This window comes from Anguilla rostrata, chromosome 8, assembly GCF_018555375.3.
Source record: "Anguilla rostrata isolate EN2019 chromosome 8, ASM1855537v3, whole genome shotgun sequence".
In the NCBI taxonomy this organism is placed as follows: domain Eukaryota; kingdom Metazoa; phylum Chordata; class Actinopteri; order Anguilliformes; family Anguillidae; genus Anguilla; species Anguilla rostrata.
Genome location: NC_057940.1, coordinates 46633891 through 46650979, shown reverse-complemented (window position 1 = coordinate 46650979; position 17089 = coordinate 46633891). Strand labels below are relative to the sequence as shown.

The 17089-nt window shown below is 41.8% G+C and overlaps 1 protein-coding gene across 6 annotated transcripts in view; it reads right to left on the bottom strand.

Moving 5' to 3' along the window:
• csmd3b (CUB and Sushi multiple domains 3b) overlaps nucleotides 1-17089 on the bottom strand; it is a 919486-nt gene that overhangs the window by 178614 nt on the left and 723783 nt on the right. For all 6 annotated transcript variants that reach the window (XM_064348440.1, XM_064348441.1, XM_064348442.1 and 3 more), the window contains one exon: nucleotides 3773-3961. In XM_064348440.1, coding sequence (XP_064204510.1) covers nucleotides 3773-3961 — 189 coding nt within the window. The remainder of the gene's footprint in view (nucleotides 1-3772; nucleotides 3962-17089) is intronic.

Genomic DNA, 17089 nt, shown 5'->3' with positions numbered 1-17089 from the left:
GAATGTTCACCTTTGTGATGTCACAATGCTCTGTCTTCTCACCCTTGTGATGTCACAATGGTCTGTCTTCTGGCAGCAGTACTCTGGTCTCTCTCTAGATTTGAACATTCTGCCATTCATCTCTATGGGGAAAAATTGCCACAAATTGTGCAATGCCTCATTGGACATGGTAGAGAGTCCTTTGTCCATTGGTGGAGATCAGCCTCGCCCCCCTTCCTGATTGGCCGATGTTTGATATTTCATAACTTTTGAACCGTTTGTCATAGAGAACTATGGGTCGCGTCATTGGACTCAGTAAAGACCTAGCAACCGCCTAGAACTCCATGGCAACCCCCTAGCAACATCCTAGCAACCGGCTCTAACTCCATAGCAACGACCTAGCAACCCATAACAACCAGCTAGAAAACCCTAGCAACCATCTAGAATTCCATAGCAACCACCTGGAACACCATAGCAACCACCTAGCAACATCCTAGCAACCACTTAGAATACCCTAGCAACCACCTAGCAACACCCTAGCAACCACCTGGAACACCATAGCAACCACCTAGCAACACCCTAGCAACCACCTAGAACTCCATAGCAACCACCTAGCAACACCCTAGCAACGGCCTAGAACTCCATAGCAACCACCTAGCAACACCATAGCAACTGCCTAGAACTCCATAGCAACCACCTAGCAACACCCTAGCAACCACCTAGCAACACCATAGCAACTGCCTAGAACTCCATAGCAACCACCTAGCAACACCCTAGCAACGGCCTAGAACTCCATGGCAACCACCTAGCAACACCATAGCAACTGCCTAGAACTCCATAGCAACCACCTAGAACTCCATCGCAACCACCTAGCAACACCCTAGCAACGGCCTAGAACTCCATAGCAACCACCTAGCAACACCATAGCAACTGCCTAGAACTCCATAGCAACCACCTAGAACTCCATCGCAACCACCTAGCAACACCAAAGCAACCGCCTAGAACTCCATAGCAACCACCTAGCAACACCCTAGCAACCACCTAGAACTCCATAGCAACCACCTAGCAACACCATAGCAACGGCCTAGAACTCCATAGCAACCACCTAGCAACACCCTAGCAACCACATAGCAACACCATAGCAACCATCTAGAATTCCATAGCAACCACCTGGAACACCATAGCAAATGCCTAGCAACACCCTAGCAACCGCCTATAACTCCATAGCAACCACCTAGCAACATCCTAGCAACCATTTAGAATACCCTAGCAACCACCTAGCAACACCCTAGCAACCATTTAGAATACCCTAGCAACCACCTGGAACACCATAGCAACCACATAGGAACACCCCAGCAACAATCTGGAACACCATAACAACTGCCTAGCAACACCCTAGCAACCACATGGAACACCATAGCAACGACCTAGCAACACCCTAGCAACCACCTAGAACTCCATAGCAACCACCTAGCAACACCCTAGCAACCGCCTAGAACTCCATAGCAACCACCTAGCAACACCATAGCAACCGCCTAGAACTCCATAGCAACCACCTAGCAACACCCTAGCAACCACCCATAACTCCATAGCAACCACCTAGCAACACCCTAGCAACGGCCTAGAACTCCATAGCAACCACCTAGCAAGACCATAGCAACCGCCTAGAACTCCATAGCAACCACCTAGCAACATCCTAGAAACCACTTAGAATACCCTAGCAACCCCCTAGCAACACCCTAACAACCACCTAGATCTCAATAGCAACCACCTAGCAACACCCTAGCAACCACCTAGAACTCCATAGAAACCAGCTAGCAACACCATAGCAACCGCCTAGAACTCCATAGCAACCACCTAGCAACACCCTAGCAACCACCTAGAACTCCATAGCAACCACCTAGCAACGGCCTAGAACACCATAGCACCCACCTAGCAACACCTTAGCAACCACCTGGAACACCATAACAACTGCCTAGCAACACCCTAGCAACCGCCTATAACTCCATAGCAACCACCTAGCAACATCCTAGCAACCACCTAGAATACCCTAGCAACACCCTAGCAACTGCCTATAACTCAATAGCAAATGCCTAGAAACACCCTAGCAACCGGCTATAACTCCATAGCAACCACCTAGCAACACCCTAGCAACCACCTGGAGCTCAATAGCAACCACCTGAAACTCCATAGCAACCACATAGCACCACCCTAGCGACCGCCTAGAATTCCATGAAACCACTTAGAACTCCATAGAACCACCTAGCAACACCCTAGCAACTGCCTCAGACATCATAGCAACTACCTACCACTGTTCACTCTGTTCAGCACAAAGTCGACTTTGCGTTGGCGGCAACCACACTTCACAATTTCTGCAGGAATTGTCTAGTTATATTTTATTATTTTTTTAAGCAAGACGACCACACTTACCAAAAAAGAAATCTTTTAAGGTCCTCTTCCTCTTCATTGTTAAAACTGACTGTTCATTAAGCCTCTGAATGAATTAACACAATTAGCTTAGCTAACCAAAAAGCTGCCAGTTATCCAAGTTACTCAGATATCTTCCACTTATTGTACAAACGTAAACTCATCGTGTTCCGAACAAAACACGGGGAAGCGGCCGCTTCCACAAGAAGTTAACGTCCGTTCAACGTTAGTTTTTCTCATGAGGAATGTGGCTCATAGGTTTAGGCTTTACTGGCTGCTAAAGTTAGCTTAATTTCAGCTGATTTACACAGTTTCTGATGTGATGCCTGCCTGAGAAGCTAAAAACAGCCATTTCAGTTCACCAAGGCAACACACAGCTAATCCTGCTTAACAGACAGCTTAGTAAATACACATAAAATGTTAGCTAACTCAGAATTGAACTTCTGAAACTTACCGAGGAGAAAAACAATTTGACAGAATCGGAATGTTCGAGACGAATGCGATTCGCGCCATTACAAACTTGGTTTGCGTGATGGCGTGCGGGCGCACGCGCGTTTGATGACGTCTGATAATTGTTACAAGCTCATTGTTTACATAGTTTTGGGTGTAGAATTTGACTCAAATGTCTTTATTTGTTGTCTAGAGAATTATACATCAAGACTTACATGCTATTACATTTACTGGGAGATTTAAAAAATACAAGTGTGATATGATGATATGATATTGAAGGAGACGGAGCTCAGCTCTGGCAAGGTGCAATTTGGAAGTGAGGAGGCGGAGCTCAGCTCCGGTGGGCTCCGGCCCAATTTAACCCCTGCCTACGCCATAATCTATAGGCATGGTCTGGGCAGGCAGGTGGCAAATGGTGCAAATGACAGGGTAGACTGTCCCAAAAATTCCAAGGAGCTGCCAAAATTGCACTACACCATGCGATACTGACTGGCACACCGCCAGCAGCGGCTCCCCTCCCACTTCGGCACATGGCGGGTTACATATTACCAAACTGCACAGGTGCTTTAAAATATACGGTAAAAATACACTTTCATCAGTGTGACGGCTCGCAACCCACCTGGAAAATAGAGCCCGAAGTGTTAACAGTCAGCTATGGATCTGAGTGCTCACATTTACCACCAGATGGTGGTAGTGTGAATAACAAGTAGTTTTTGTGGAAAAATAAATAAATAAAGTGAGAGAAAGTGCTAGTATTTGAGTGCCACACAGCAGTGCAAAACAGCAACATTGCATCACTTTTAAAGTCAGAGAATAAGTACATAACCATAACGTCAGGACTCTCAGGTTTTTCTGGTTCCTGCTAGAAGCACTGAACATAGGTCAGGAGCCATAGGTTCTCTGCTGATGGTCTTACCTTGACATGCTGGGACAGGAGAGTCCCAAGCATAATATCCATGTGGAGTCTTTCGGCATACAGCTGTACTCTTTCCAATTAGCCTGTATCCACGGTCACAGGTCCAGCGCACCAGGCTGTTGAGTTGGCCCCCAGTCTGGCTGATGATAGAGCCGTGTGGAGGAGATTCAGGCGTGCTGCAGTACAGCGCTGCAGAGAGGGTCAGAAACATCAAAAATTCCTCTCACATCCTCTGATTTTCTCAACCCCATGCATATAGTCTCCAGCTGTACAATTACCAGTTTGGAAGCACTGCTGAATTCCAAACAATCATGTACATTGGTTTTAATTATCTTCTAAAGAAGTGTTCATATTGTGCTTATTGTACTATACTGTAAACAGCTGTACTAACCAACTGGAAGAATTTAGAATTGCACGAAGAATGAAGAATTCTAAGACAAAGCTAATTACAATGAGCCAAATCTGCATCGTGTTAGTAAGTTTCAGGAAAAACTTATTAAAGAAATGAAACACATGTTCAACAACCTAATTAGGAGGCTACTGATTCACCGCAGTCTTTTATTTGATAAAAAATAACTCTTCTATGAATTTGTTTGCAATATAGCACAATAAGCACAATACGAACATGGAAATTGTATTCTTTATGCCACGCAAACCTATTTCTGGCATAATGTGGATTAAGAGGGTAATTAATCTCTAAATATGGAAAGAACATAATTAATAAAAATTAACAGCTTAAAATTTTAGGATTGCCATTGTAGTTGGAACGAAAACCAGCTTCCACATGGGGGCCCCAGGACCAAGTTTGGGAATTGTGACAATGGGGAAGAAGTTACCACTTCACACTTAGCTAGTTTTAACTAGTGGTGTTTTCGGCTCTGTAGAGGGGAGTCAAACTGGGACACAAAAAAGGCTGGCATTTGAATGAACCTGCAGGCTGAGACTCATCCTGGACGTCAAAGAACCCAGAGCCGTGTGCTAAAACAATGTTACTCGGACTTCCTCGGGATGAGCAGGCCATTGGGCCTCTGGAATGTTGCCATCTGGACACAACTAAGGTAAGGGGAACTGGTCTCTTTGTCTATGGTTGTGGGGGTCATTAAGGGTAAAAAGATCATCAGACCTCTGGCAAAATGGTGGGGCAACTGCCCTTGACAGTACTGCAGTGCCCTTATGTGGGCCCCTCTGCCATTACACTTTTTATTTCTTTTCTGGATCTGGACTCTAAACCATCTGTTTATCATATTCAAAAACCCTGTAAAACCTTACAAACCATGCACATGTTTTCATTGAATTACTGTATTATGCCAGGTTAATTTATGGCAATGCCGCCTAGACCAAACGCGGGATTTGGCTTAAAAGGAAGGGAGACAAAGCAATCGAGGAAGATCGTAAACGACTTCCCACATTGCACATACTCTGTGCTCTGTGTGTAGATGGACAAGGAAGATCGTAATCGACTTCCCACATTGCGCATACTCTGTTTTCTGTGTGTAGCTAGACAAGGAAGATCGTAACCGGCTTCCCACACTGCACTGTGTTCTTTGCGTAGCTGAACAGGGAAGATCGCAATCGACTTCCCACAATGCGCAGACTCTGTAATTTTGTATGTAGCTAAACAGGCTGGGTAAGAATTATTTTCTCTGTATTTATGTCTTTAAACCTTATAATTGATTGTGAATTTGAAGCTAATGACCTACCTGCCTGTTCAATAAATTCTTCTTATTTTTAACTTGCGTGGTCTTCATGACTCTAATCCATTTTATTTTCTTTTCAGCCGAAATTCCGATTAAATACTCAGGGGGACAATTATGACTAGGACCTACTGATCAGGGGTCTAGTACAGCGAACGTCTTTAGTGAGGTCTTCAAGTTAGATAGGCGACCATGATCTGCCCGCTAACGGGATTGGTGGTATTGGTTCTGGTGTTTTGGCTTAAGAGGACCCATGGGCGTTATACGCCGGTTCTTGTCAAATTCGCCTTAAGGAGCCCGATAGATACGCACTGTCCTGGGCTCATAACTATCTATGCACAAAGGAAGGCATGTATTATGGTGGTCCGCCTCCTACCCTCTGGGGGCTTCACCGAACTGAGATTTAACAATAGTGCTAAACCCGGGAGCATATATTGAGGAATGATGGCACAAGATAGAGTCGAGTGTAACCACTCCCAAGTTCCATGTATAGTTAAACCTAAATTTTAAATTATAATTTAATATGGAGTCAGATTATCACGAGGGTAAAACCTAGTAACTGTTACGCTTACTTGCTGTGGTCATGGATATATTTGATGTGTTGTTCCCCGCATTTGTGAATATTCTGATGCTCCCATTGGAATATTGACAGTCTGGCGACAGATCAGATATATCTCTGATGACAGCATAGCTCCGTTTGCGAACGGAGAGTAACCAGAATGCTACCAATCCGTTTCAGGCCAGTCTTAAGCGGGATATGAAGCAGCGCCTTCATATCTGACCAGCGGCGACGGAACCAGTGCATTCTTAAGTGTAATTGTGCCCTGTTCTTACGAACAGAGGAAAAATAACCAACATCTCCGTTTTGACTCACACCAGCCAAAGGAAAACACGCGGTGCCTTCCCCTCCAGCTACAAACCCTCATTGGTCTAGCTCTGAGGTGTTTACAGCTCCAATGAAACTGGAATCATCTTAGGTCATGTCGGTTTTTGTAGTAGAACCGATACTCAATATTCTTTTGCTTCTAAGGCCGGTTTTTCTTCTCACATCTTTCACTTTTATGAATGAAAATGTGCACATTAATTTTTATTGTGTAAGAGAGAGTGCTACTGTATTTCTGTCTTGTGTTAACGTGTATGAGATTCTTTTTTTTTCTTTAGTTGGTTATACTTAAAGGTCCAGGAACCTGGATTAAAATTGTGCTTATATTCCCCAGAAGTGACAATTGTCTATATATTTGTAATTGTAATAAACACTATTTGATTATTGAGACCTGTTCATTAGACAAGGACAGGGTGGGTGTGTATTCTGCGCTCATTAACATTCATATTCCTAAGACACGTCATATGTAAACTATTCTTCCTCACTAGCTACAGTAGGTTAGAGCCGGTTAGAGCAGACTGTCGCATGCAGTAGGTAACCATACACTACCAAAAAAACAAAAGAAAGCAACATAAACTATGCCTTTTTTACTACCGTATATTGTTAAGCCTAAAGATCATTCAATGTGTAATAACATTGTAACAATGAGATGTATGTTAACATTAGGCTCTATAGCAGTCTCAAACTCCAGAAGGCTACTTACCAATGCACTATATTTTTGCATTGGGCAAAAATGGGCAAATACTAGCAATACAGGTCATTGTAATATTGCAGTGCCCATGGGCTCCAGTAATAAAACCCATTCATTGTACGTCTTTACATTTTTGGGAAAAGTAAAAAGTGTATTGCTTTCTTCACATCCAAAGAAGGTGCAATGCTTAGGCATTTTCAACTTAACTTACTGTGGAGGGGTGGTGTGGTTAGGGTGCCATTTGCAGGTAGAGAGGGAGTGGTTTAGCTGGCCTGCAACCATGGCTGTTCGCAATTACGATGATTGGTAATTGTTTATATGCTCTGCCTGCAGTGAGACCGGGGCGCTAGAATGAGAGATGCACGTGGGAGCAATGTGCTGTTGAATCCCCTCCCATACCGTGTGTGTTTTGTTTTGTTTATGTACCCGTGTATACGTAACCAACCCACAATAAAACCAGTGTGCGTCCCAGAACTGCGGATTGTGTGGTTTGTGGGGCGAAGGACTGCAGAACTTCTTACACTTAACTTACCCACACAAAAATGGCAAGTGCATCATTTACATATTACAAGTAGAAAGGATTTCACTGGACTAATGGTTTTTATGTAACTAACACCCAGTTAACCCCACTCACTAAAAAAAACCTGGTGTTTAGCCAAGGGAGAAAGCAAGCCAATTTCGGCACAGGCTTTTATACGTTTTTTTTGTTTGTTGTTGTTGCCAAAATTGTTGTAAAATATTTCTTGGTCATTTATAAATGCAAAAAATATTTAAACAACACATCAGCAAAGAATTCCCTGATTTAAATTTCCTGGACCTTTAAGAGTATTTTGTGAAAGCTTACTTACCTGTTCTTTTTATGGCGTCTGCAGGAAACTTAGTGGGGTAAAGGTGCGTGCACCTGTACGTGCTGCAGATATTACCACATGAGCTGGGATCAAATCCCACAGAGGGATTTCTGTAAGGGTTTCTTGCAATAAGTGCTACTAGTGCAGTGGAACATTTGTGTTGTACGAATATGATTTTGCTTGGACACAATTCATTTTATTAAATTTTTATTTAAAAAATGGTATGGTATGAATGGACTGTTGCATTGTTAGACAGGGAATGTCGTTATTTTCTACCCAAGTGTGAGAGGGCATGGTTTGCTCCATTTTGGTCCAGGACTGGAGCTTTACCATTATAAACCAGGGAGCAGTAATCTCAGGGGAGGATTGGGAAAAAAGCAAGTAAATGACAATTGTAACACTCAGTTGAGCCCTAATTATTGTGGCAGTTATTTTTTGTTTTACCTAGCAGTTATTTTCTACTTTTAAATTATTTTTATATAAATTATTATTTTTTAAATTCTTTGTTCCTTTTTTCCAAGTTCCCTGTAAATATTATCTTGCACCATCTGCTGCATGGCTGTAAATAAAACCAATAAAATGTCAATAAAGTAGTTTTTCTACAGGCACCAAATTATGTGCTGTCACACTCAGTGATGGCAACACGTTTCTTCAGTGATGACAGTAAAATTATTCAAATGTATTTCACTAAAGAAAATATTAGAACACATGCTTTTACTGTATATGTAAATATTTATCTGCTTGTGTCCAGATAAACTAGCAAGCACGGTTTTAAAAGAACTCTAAATGCAAAAACAGAGGTTGTTAAATTAGTTCAGCTTGAGAAATCACAAATAAAGAAATTGATATCAGCACCCTTACACTGAAGTGATTGTTATATAATATTAAATTTGTATGTAAATTTGTATTTGTATGTAATTTGTTGGAAGCTGCCATATAACAATTCGAATTTGGCATGCTAAGGAAAAGAAACAGAAAGCTGAAGAAGCGCTCTCCCCAGTGGACGAACAAAGCCATACTGGAGAGTTTGAGAAAAAAACTAAACTGTATAAGATATATAAAGATTACAGCACTGAGAGTAATAAGGCTGAACACAGTAATATTGCTAAGGTTTAAAAAGAACGACGAGAAGCCAACAGGCTCTTTGAAAGGTAAATTGACCAAGATGCAAAAAGTAATCCTAAACGTTTCTATCAATACTGTAGTAGGAAAATGAAAGTCAAAGAGGATAACAGGTGCATCACAAATGGAGAAGGAGCATTGCTTTCTAAGAGTAAAGATATTGCTGATGCCTTAAATAGTTATTTTGTTGAGAGTTTTACTAGAGAATAGGTTACTAACAGGCTGGAAGGCATATTCAATGCTCAGAATGTCTTTGCAGATATCGAGATAGGGGATATAGAAGTGTTAGATAAATTACATAGGCCCTGGTGGCATATACCCAAGGGTACTAAAGGAGTTAAGTGAGATCATTTTTAAACCACTGGCATGTATTTTTTTATGTCTTTAGAAACTGGAGAAATACAGAATGACTGGAAACAGGGTATTGTAATACCAATATATAAGAAAGGGGACCTTACTGATTCAGGAAACTACAGGCCTGTCAGTTTAACTTGCATCACATGTAGAATACTTGAATCTATCATTAGAGACAAACTAGAATTACTTCTTGAAAATAACAACATCCTAAGGGGTAGCCAACATGGTTTTTGCAAGGGAAGGTCATGCCTGACAAACCTTTTGACATTCTTCGAGGAAGCTACCAAGTGTCTGGATGGGAGCAGGGCTTATGATATTATACACTCACCGGCCACCTTATTAGGTACACCTATTCTGGGATAGAACACTAATGGTAGTAGTAGGAGGGATCTTATCTGAGCAGGGTATTGTGGGAAGTGGAGTTCCACAGGGATCGGTGCTGGGTCCAGATGTTACAAAACTGGGAGGTTTAGCCAACAGTTTGGAATCTACTAAAGTAATCCAAGAAGATTTAAACAGAATCCAGAAGTGGGCAAAAACCTGGCAAATGAAATTCAAATGTAAAGTTCTACATGTGGGGAATAAAAACATAGGGCAGAATTACTTTATGGATGGTACAAAATTAGAATCTGCACATGTAGAAAAAGACTTGGGAGTAATAGTTGATCAAAGCCTATCAGGGTCTGGTCAATGTCCTGTAGCAGTAAAAAAAGCCAACAGAATGCTGGAATACATAGCCAGGAGTATTGAGTATAAATCTAAGGAGATCATACTCACCCTATACAATACCCTTGTCAGACCACACTTAGAGTATTGTGTGCAGTTCTTGAGACTGTACTACAAGAAAGACATAGAGGCACTGGAAAAGGTCCAAAGACGGGCAACCAGATTGATTCTGGGTATAAAAGATGTGTTATGAGGAAAGGCTTGGACTTGTTCACTGATTGGGGCTTTTAAATTCATAAAAGGGAACAACAAAGTAAACTAGAAGAGATTCTTCAGGTTGAGTTCTGTTAGTAGAACTCAGGGACATTAGTAAAAGGTAAATTCCATACAGACATTAGGAAGAATGTTTTCATGCAGAGGGTAGTCAATATGTGGAATATTCTGCCAGGTCACAGAGTGGAGGCAGAGACTCCGGGGATTGATACGGCGTTAGATACTATCTAATCTGTAGGTAATCAGAACACTAATTTAGTCAGGAAAATGGCAAGCATTGTTATGTTACCTTATCTTAAAACAGGAAATAGCTTTTATAATTTCAGTTAAAATAAAAAATATGTATCACAAAATTTAAGAAGGGGATTATCAGGGAATCGCACTCCTCAGCCTCCCTGGGAAATTCTATGCCAAGGTACTGGAAAGGAGGCTTCGGCCGATAGTTGAACCTCAGATTCAGGAGGAACAATGCGGGCTTCGTCCAGGCCACGGAACAACAGAGCAGCTTTTTACCCTCTCACAGATATTTGAAGGGGCATGGGAGTTTGCTTATCCAGTCTACATGTGTTTTGTGGATTTGGAGAAGGCATATGACTGTGTGCCCCGGGATATCTTGTGGGAGGTGCTGTGGGAGTATAGGGTGCCAGAGTCACTGTGGCATGCCATTTTGTCCCTGTATACTCACAGTGAAAGCTGTGTTTGCATTCTCTGCATTAAGTCAAGCTCGTTCAAAGTGGGTGTCGGACTCTGCCAAGGGTGCGCTTTGTCTCCCCTCTAGTTCGTGGTATTCATGGACAGAATTTCAAGGTGCAGCCGAGGTATGGAGTGTGTCCAGTTTGGGGACATAGGCGTGGCATCTATGCTGTTTGCAGATAACGTCGTTCTCTTGGCCTCATCATACTGTGACCTTCCATGCCCACTAGAGCGGTTTGCAGTTGAGTGTGATGTGGTCGGGATGAAGATCAGCACCTCCAAGTCTGTGGCCATGGTCCTCTTCCGGAAAAAGATGGTTTACCCACTTCAAGTAAGGGAGGAGCAACTGCCTCAGGTGGAGGAGTTCAAGCATCTTGGGGTCTCATTCATGAGTGAGGGAAAAAGGGATTCGGAGATCGACAGCCGTCTAGGTGCAGCGGCCACAGTAATGCGGGCATTGTATCGGATGGTGGTGGTGAAGAAGGAACTGAGCCGAAAGGCAAAGCTCTCGATTCACCAGTCAATTTTTGTCTCTCACCATTGGTCACAAGCTATGGGTAGTGACCGAAAGAGTGAGATCGCGAATACAAGTACCCGAAATGGGGTTTCTCCGTAGGGTGACAGGGCTTATTCCCCTTGATAGGGTGAGGAGCTCAGCTATCCAGGAGGACCTCAAAGTAGAACCACTGCTCCTCCGCATTGAAAGGAGTCAAGGTGGTTCAGGCATCTATTAAGGATGCCTCCTGGGCACCTTCCTCTGGAGGTGTTCCGGGCTCGGCCACTGGGGAGGAGACCCAGGGGTAGACCTAGGGGTAGACCAAAGGCTTGCCTGGGATTGCCTGGGGATCCACCGGGATGTGTTAGTAGAAGTCGCTGGGGAGAGAGACGTCTGAGTTGCTCTGCTTGCCCCTTTGCCACCGCAACCCTGACTTGGATCAAGTGGTTAGAGAATGGATAGATGGAAAATAACCAGTGAATCATTTAATCACATTTTGCTTTACGATTTGAGAGAGCATCTTTCCAAGGGATACCACAGGTAAAAGGCAGAACTGGCTGAAAGCTAGGTACCCAGACTTAGCTTTCCTTGTAGGGAATAAGTATTTAATAAAAATTAGTCCAGTGCCTATGCAAGTGAAATTGCAAACATAACTTTTGCAAACAATGAAAACGGTCTCTTTGGAAGGCAAGATCCCTGGAGAAACTCTCTCTCTTTGACAGACTTTCTCATAAATGAAATAGCAGACCATTTCAAAAACATGAATTAACTAAATGAAAACATAGGTGATAACTTCCTGCTGGAAGTGTCTAAAGCTGAGTAGGCTTGACCAATCACGGTGGTGCAGTGCGCACATAAAAAGAATCCATGGGCAACACCACATAAGTACAGATGATAATACTGATTGTATCGACAGAAGATGGCTAAATTGCCTGAAATAACATGAAAAACAAAAACTCGAACAAAAGAACGCAGTTAAATAACCAACACGATGGCATCTGGCCAGTGGCTCTCAGGGAAGTCCTTAGCTAGCTGCGAGCCAGCTGTGGGCCATGTTTCATTTAGATCAAACTTTAGCTGTCACCTGTCGGCAGACAGGCAAATACGTCCTGCTTTTCCAGTAAATACCTCAATATAAGGTCTTGAAGTGGTTTGAAATTTTGAATACAACGTAAACTGCTAATTTGTGAAATAATCCTGTTGAAAACTTTTGTCTGTGATCGCCATTGCATTCTCATTTGAAGAATTATCTATCGGACTATAAACATGGTAAGACTTCTGGAAAGGACGCAACTAGGTTGCATATGGAATGCCGCCATCTGCTGGGGTACTTCTGATTCATGGAACTACTGCGTTACCCCCAGAGGCTAAATCGTAATTTTAATTTGATGGGTGAGCCGATTGGTTCCGAGATTACAGGAGAGAGACGTATGTAAAAGCGCATAAATAGCAGGAGCAGGGGATGAGAGGAGTGTGCTGAATTTGTTATGACTGAAGAAATAATTTTTAAAAAATACTGCACTTTGTATTTTGTCTTATTTTGCACATTGTACATACCATGGACTACAAAACCACTAAGCTACAAAGCCCATTTATCCAACTCAGAGTGACTCATTTAACCACGCCTCCTACCACAGCTTTCCTGTTACAGTATTGGCTTACTGTAAAAACACGGAACCTTCAATAAAATTGAGGTTGCCATTGTTTCACGCTCTATGTTCCATTTTCTTCTCTCAGGACTCGCCACCCTTCTCTCCCTCTCGCCTGAGTCCACACACCAGGAAGTGTTCGCAAGGCCTGCAACTGAGCAAGGCGCGTATACCCTCGGCTACCGGCTGTGGGAGGAACAACGGGCTCCGAAGCACTTCTATGATTAGCGGTGGTCGAAGAACCAAGAGAGCCACGCATTACGGACGCACACACAACACCCACACACACGTGCACTCACAAAGTTTATTACATTATCGTAGTGAATTGTGCTTTGCCCTTTTCAGCACTTTGTATTCAATAAACTTTATTATATTTACAAGATTGTCCGTATCAATGTTTCTCTTGTGTTGAATTGAGTCAGCTGCTGCTAATCAAAAGAACTTAGTAGTATACCTTCACCATTTAGCTGAATCATTAGGGGTCCAAGCAGCGAAGCTGGTGGAACCCTATTGTATCTGTTAGGATTATTATTATTCTTATTATTTTTCTCTGCTAAAAGTGTCTGAGGCTCAGCAACCGTAAGTCCTGGAGCAACCAAATTAGGCAGGTGGGTTCCTATGGCCCCCCACTACTCAGGGACTAAAAATCACCTATATCGACCAGATGGTGGCGCTATAACAAAGGGTCATACTTTAAAAGTCCATAACTCCTACACCATAAGTCAGATCAACACAAAACTTCAGCGACCGATGCATCTGAATGTGCTCTACAACTTTGCTATTGGGACCACCTATGTCCGCCATATAATTTGCCCGCCATTTGGTCGTTTTTATTAGGTGGGGTGCGGAAGAGCTGTGGCTCCAAATCTAAACGGTTACGACATCTAGTAAACTTCTTTACGGCAAGCGACATCCATGGCGACGCAAGTAATCCGACACCGTAGGGTCTAGTTTTCATCAGTGAGGGGACGGTCTGACCGTCGGGAAGCAATGGAAGACAGTGCCAGACATTATTTGAAGACAGTATCGGGTGAGTTCGTTTAGTCTTTGAATCTGTCATTATGCTGAGAAAAAGCTAAACCATTTTATTGATAGGTTCTGAGTTTCTGTGCAAACGCGCGAAAACACGCTGGTATAATGAAACAATGACGGTAGCCTAATACATATATAGTCCGCTTCGTTCCGTTGCTACCATAACATAACGACCTACAGCTGCAGTTTCTCACTGCAATTACTAATATTGAATATAAACAAAAGACGCAATTTATGCTGTAAATCGTATTCTCAATTTAATCTCTAAACCGACTGTAAGTTTAGGGTTGTAACTAGGTAGTTGTTTTGTAGGTGACTTAACTCGTCTTAACTATTGCTTGTATTTTTGCATAGACTGCGTTGTTGCTGTTCTTGTTTGTGTTAGTGTTAATCAGTTTAACCTACAGGGTCCAAGTTGAACTATGCGGTTGTTCCCTGCACTCGGAATGGTAGGCTACTGCCCTCTAGGGTTTTCGACACACTTGTTCCTGGTTATGGTTAAACACTTTGTTGTACGTCGCTCTGGATAGGCGTGTCTGCCAAATGCCTGTAATGTAATGTAACGCAATATTCCGTAGCAACAACATAAACCCGACATTAGCCCTAAAATATGCCAATACAGCAGTGAAAACGCTGCTCACTGAATAACGAAATAAGCGAGACTAACTTTTTCAAAAATGATACCATGTCATTCTACAGTCAATATCTGGGACTAAACATTGAATAAATATACAATCTTACCATTGATTTTACGCGTACAGATGTCCCTTTTGCGAATGAGTGGTCATATATTGTCTTGGACAATCCGTTTGCGAAATATACGCGCATCTGTGACGCCTGGGTCTGCTATCTTCAATAATAGCTGTGCGTGATACCACACTTGTTGCTCTTTTTAGTGCAATTTGGCTTGATTGACAATTAATTTATTCAGTAGGTGAAAGTATAAGCTTTCTAACGATGTATAACATGTCTGATTTTGCTTTTGGAATTTTGTTTTATAGGTCAGCGTAACCAAAATTTTTCTTATCTGCCAATGTCTAAATAAATAAAACGGTAGGCTACTTTGCGCGCAGCACGCAGATCGCGAGTTGATATTACGTCTTTTATTTCCGTTTTTTCTCAATGTCGTCTTTATTATTTGAAATGTGCATTTATGTGTTATTATTATCTGTCTCTGTGGCGCTCTGAAATGTGCATTCTCTGCTAAGCTGAGCAATGGATTGGAATATGTGTCTGACGTAGTGTTGCACGGTATACCAAAACTTCAGCACTTTCTCGGTACTTAAAAAAAAAAAAAAAAAAAAAAACGGTTCGGTATTAGAATATTCCGACGTTCGGTAGTTTTGAGTCAAATGTAAAAGCCAGGGAAAATTGTCTCCCACATTACTGATTGAGAGGATGAAAAGTGTAATTTGTCAGAATCTTCGCTAGAAGGCAGTTGCAACTAAGGTTGCCAAGTAAGGTGACTTGCACTTGTGCACTCAGCTCCTTGATACAGCGCAAGCTTTGACTCAGTTCACTTCAGTAGCAATAGGTGTTCCAGTGTGGAAATATTTTATTATAGATAGACGCTATATTGTTATTAAAATATGCTGTTTTAAAATCTATTTAAAGGTGAAAGACCTGTTTTAAAGATTATTTAGTTTACAACTGTTTAATTTTTGAAATATATTTAACATATTTTTCTATTGTTCAGTGTTGTAACACTATAGGCCTATGCATATTAATATGTTGAAGAGGCTTCAACTTAAAGGTTGTTAATGAACCAGGTTGTTCATAAACCATGACTTCGAAAATGAGGTCAACCCTTGTGGACATTACGTTTCTCATCTATTAAGGTAATTTCAGTATCGTTAGGTACCGAGTATCGAATTAGCATCATTTAAGTTTCAAGTATCATTTCAGTATTGAGTATCGTAATACTAAACCTGGTATCAGTATCAAAGTCAAAATTTTGGTATCGTGACAACACTAGTGTGACACCTTTTTTAGTTGCGGCGCAGAAACACTGCAGCTGTGCATACACGCCGGACCATCTAAGTGTTATGACATGCCATCTAAGTGTTACGACATAGTAAAGGCCTTTACGGGAAGCGGCCAGGACATATCCATGGCGACGTAACTAAGTCATCCGACAGCATCTCTTAGCACAAAAATGGCCATAAGTCATCAATATTTTATATGATCATCATGATATTCAGTAGATATGTTGGGTGAAGGCATATGATCATGAGCATAAAGCCATTTTAAAATCGCTCCATAGGGGGCGCGACGGTGCCAATGCTTGGACCCCTCCCAACGCCGCTTGCGGTTTTAATTTATATTAATTTGGTATTGGCTGAATATGATATTATGATTTGGTTAAGATTCACTATCCATGTGTGTAATTTTAATAATAATTAATATAGTTATTAATTTAAATTTCCAATTCATAGTTTGTATACTTAATTTATGAGGCTGATTAATATATGATGATGCCACCTTTGAGGATATAGATGTATATCTTCTACATGTTGGTGCCCAACTATGAGAAGTAGCGGCAAGTCCCCTACAACATTTTAGCACTTTTCTCAGTGTGTCTGTAATATGCCTTGATACACTTTCCCCTGTCTGTAATATGCCTTGATACACTTTCCCCTTATACTACCTATGTAACGAAACCGCTGTAATTTAGAAATGCAACTGCTGAAATTGATTGAATTGAAAAACATGAAATGTCTTTGTATATATTTATATTTTGCTTTTTGGGGTCTGAAACTTACCTCAATTGATATTTGCAGCTATATATTATGTTTTTTTACTCAACATTCTAGTGTAAAATTATGAAAATGGAAAACTGTAAACTGTACAGAGCTGTCTGTAAACCACAGGACAAGCAAGAAAGCTGGCTCATGGAACACATCTGTAAATTAC